The sequence below is a fragment of the Phaethon lepturus genome, unplaced genomic scaffold (assembly GCF_000687285.1).
Source record: "Phaethon lepturus isolate BGI_N335 unplaced genomic scaffold, ASM68728v1 scaffold10773, whole genome shotgun sequence".
Taxonomy (NCBI): domain Eukaryota; kingdom Metazoa; phylum Chordata; class Aves; order Phaethontiformes; family Phaethontidae; genus Phaethon; species Phaethon lepturus.
In genome coordinates, this window is record NW_010526977.1 from 51,988 (window position 1) to 55,306 (window position 3,319).

General features: G+C 40.2%; 1 protein-coding gene across 1 annotated transcript in view; it reads right to left on the reverse strand.

Annotated features, from left to right (window-relative positions):
* Positions 1-2,702, reverse strand: part of LOC104617821 (dymeclin-like) — a gene marked incomplete at its 3' end in the record, with an annotated part of 34,690 nt that extends 31,988 nt beyond the window's left edge. Inside the window, exon 1 of the mRNA XM_010283242.1 lies at positions 2,563-2,702. Coding sequence (XP_010281544.1) covers positions 2,563-2,702 — 140 coding nt within the window. The remainder of the gene's footprint in view (positions 1-2,562) is intronic.
* Between the last annotated feature and the right edge of the window lie 617 nt (positions 2,703-3,319).

The following is a 3,319-nucleotide window of genomic DNA, read 5'->3' on the forward strand; positions in this document are numbered from 1 at the left end:
GGACAAAAATATGTCCAACGCAGCATCCAGAGAATATGACCCTCTTCTCCCTGGGGATCGTATCAGTCCCATCTTTGCAAAAATTCAAGGATAGATCTTTTACTCTAGAGTATCACCAATTACCTCCATGAAAACAACACACAGCACTTACATGGCTCCCAATAACACCAGCAAGCAATCACCTACTATAAACGTTAATTTTGCAACATACAATTGGAAAAAATATAATTTGAAAAGAGAAGAAAACTTCAAATTGTGTCCTATTTGACAGGTGAAAACTGGCTCCTTTCCACAACAGTCAAAAAAACAGCATCTTGCTCCTGTCAAAAGTATGACCTACACTCAAGTCTCATTAGAACAAAACAGAGTTAACCTGATATTTTGCAAGCTTTCAATCTCAGAAATGAACATTGACCTCTATTGTTCTGTTCCTGCAGGCAAGGTTATCTGATTTAGACAATGGCTGAGGGTGCTGTGCAGCCAACATCGTCTGACATCATTTGTCAAATGGTTCTCTCAGGTAGATGCAACTTAATGGGAAATTTCTGTTTCCTTCCAATTATTAAGCGGCACAAAAGACGCCTCTAAAAAATACTTCTCTTCTAGCTGCCAGGCAAGAGCACCATCTAGTGTTCAGCTAATTAAACTTTCAACATGCTTTTGGATCAGGTTTTTTGTTTTCTTGGTTTTTTTTCCCCGTTATGTTTCTTCAGGGTTTTTTTGTTTGGTTGTTATTTTGGTTTGTTTTTTCCTTTTTTTTTTTTTTAAAGCAAACTTACTCCATGCTGGATCTGACTCCATGAAATAGGCACAAAAAAGCTGCAAAGCAGCTATGAAAAACTCCTTTACTTTGGTAGGGGAGGGAGGAGCAGTAGAACAAGTGAAAGAAATTGCTGAGCTTTACATACAACTATTTTCCCCTTAAAAAAAAAATACATGCAGTATTATATGACTTTTTAGAATACTGTCCGCTTCATTAGTCATGGGTAGGCTGTAAACAATTCTTAGATCTTCAGGGATCAGAGAAAAAGGACCGCTCCCTCACCCACTGCCAACCGAGTACCATCCTCTACCAGCTTCACAAGCCTTCACAGTGCTGTATCTTCTTGCTACCCTCTGCCTATTCTCTCCACGCAGAAGACAAAATCCTTCCTCCTCCTCCTCACTCTTCACAAAAGTAACGCCTAGTAAATGCCTCCCAGTTGTTCACCTTAACCATTTTCCCCTCCCAGTTGTCTAAACTTTCACTTACTCACAGGCACCCTAGTATGAGACAGATAATCTACCAGATCTGCTCCTAATTGTCATGAAAATAAATGTGTCTGCCTCTCAGAAGCTACTTTGCACAAGACACAGCTCAGAGGTAAGCCATGTAACATGTAAACTATCTCACTAGAAGTTGTATTCCGTTCTTCATTCAATCACTAGTTTATATTCAAAGTTAGAGACCTCAGGGTAGTCATAAATCTGCACCAGTTTTTCACCTTCTTAAAAAAAAAAACCCAAATCACCTTTAACTACCATACATTTTGACAGGAGCTCTGTTTTAACAAAAAAATAAAAATTGGAAGACAGCAACAAAACTGGCCAGAACAGTGCTCAAATATATTTCTAACTTAAAGATTAAAAGTGTTCCCAATTTTAGCAGTAACACATTGTGGCCTATTTAAACCTGTTACACAAGCATTTAGATGTAGTCTGTTATGACCCTTTATGAAAAAGCTAGGCCCTTCACAAGGAAATACTGCTAAGAATAAAGGGGGTAAATAAGACATTCACCTGACAGAAAAGTATCACGTCACATTGTAAGCTGTAAGAACAGTTTAAAGTAATACCAGATTGTTCTTGTAAGAGTGATAATCAATACACAGGCCAATGAACTTTGCAATGGACTGGGGTTAACAGAAGCCACCAGGACTTACGTTCTGTATTTCTGGAGATGTGCTATGGAGCCTCTCAAAAATATTAATTCTGTTTGTATCTACACCACTTGCTAGAGTGAAAAGACATGCAAAACTTGAATTTTTAGATGTTTAAAAAATATTTTTATGGAGACAACATGCCAAGCCTCCTTCTAAAATGTAAAAGAGGGGGGGAAAAAAGTCATAGAGACTAAGAAACTCAACAGCTAATCTACAATTAAGTCATGGAAGATGTACAATTCACTGTAAGTCAAGAGGAAATATCATGCATTGGAATCTTCAGCAACTCCAGAGACACCAGAAGCTTTCTCAAAGGAAAAAAAAAGCGCACCCCAAAACAACCAGAAGGAAAAAAAGAAAAGCTCCGCCCCAACACCACAGACCCTACTTCTGATCTTTCCCAGCTACCAGGAAAATGAAGAGCAATTACAGCTATCATGAAGAAGAAAGGAATCCACAGGAATGGAAGAGGTGGTGGAAAGAGCTTCGGAAATTAGAAACAACAGTCCATTTTACACAGGCATTTATTCCTCTGCTACCTAAACCAGGAATAATTAACAAAACCACTCATTTGCTTTCAGACTTGTCACTTCTACAAATATAAGATCAAGGTTTAGTTCTTCAACAAGCACCATCTTACCTGTTTGTTGGAGTGGTAAAGCTAAAAGAGAGCAGCTGATTCCAGAATGGGTCATTCTCAGAGATGGGCTCTGCTCCGGACAATTTTTTTAAGTACTCATTTTCCGGAAGCTCGCTGATGCTGCTGCTATTTGCTCCCATCTTCTTTACTTGGCAAATCCCTTTCTAAATTTTCATTTCTTCAAGGGAAAAAATAAAAACAAACAAAAAGAAAAGCATTTAAAGACTTTTGTACAAATAAAGAATAACACAGAATCACAGAATGGTAGGGGTTGGAAGGGACCTCTGAAAATCATCTGGTCCAACCCCCCTGCCAAGGCAGGATCACCTAGGGCAGGCTGCGCAGGAACGCGTCCAGTTGGGTTTTGAAGGTCTCCAGAGAAGGAGACTCCACAACCTCGCTGGGCAGCCTGTTCCGGTGCTCCGTCACCCTCACAGTGAAGAAGTTTTTCCTCATGTTGAGGTGGAACTCCCTGTGCTGCAGTTTGTGCCCGTTGCCCCTCGTCCTACCACTGGGCACCACTGAAAAGAGACTGGCTCCATCCTCCTGACAGCCACCCTTCAGATATTTATAGACATTGATAAGGTCCCCTCTCAGCCTTCTCTTCTCCAGACTAAGCAGCCCCAGGTCTCTCAGCCTTTCCTCATACGAAAGATGTTCCAGTCCCTTAATCATCCTCATAGCCCTCCATTGGACTCTCTCCAAAAGTTCCCTAAACAGATCCTAAATTAGCTATCAGTAAAGCTTTAGTTCACTA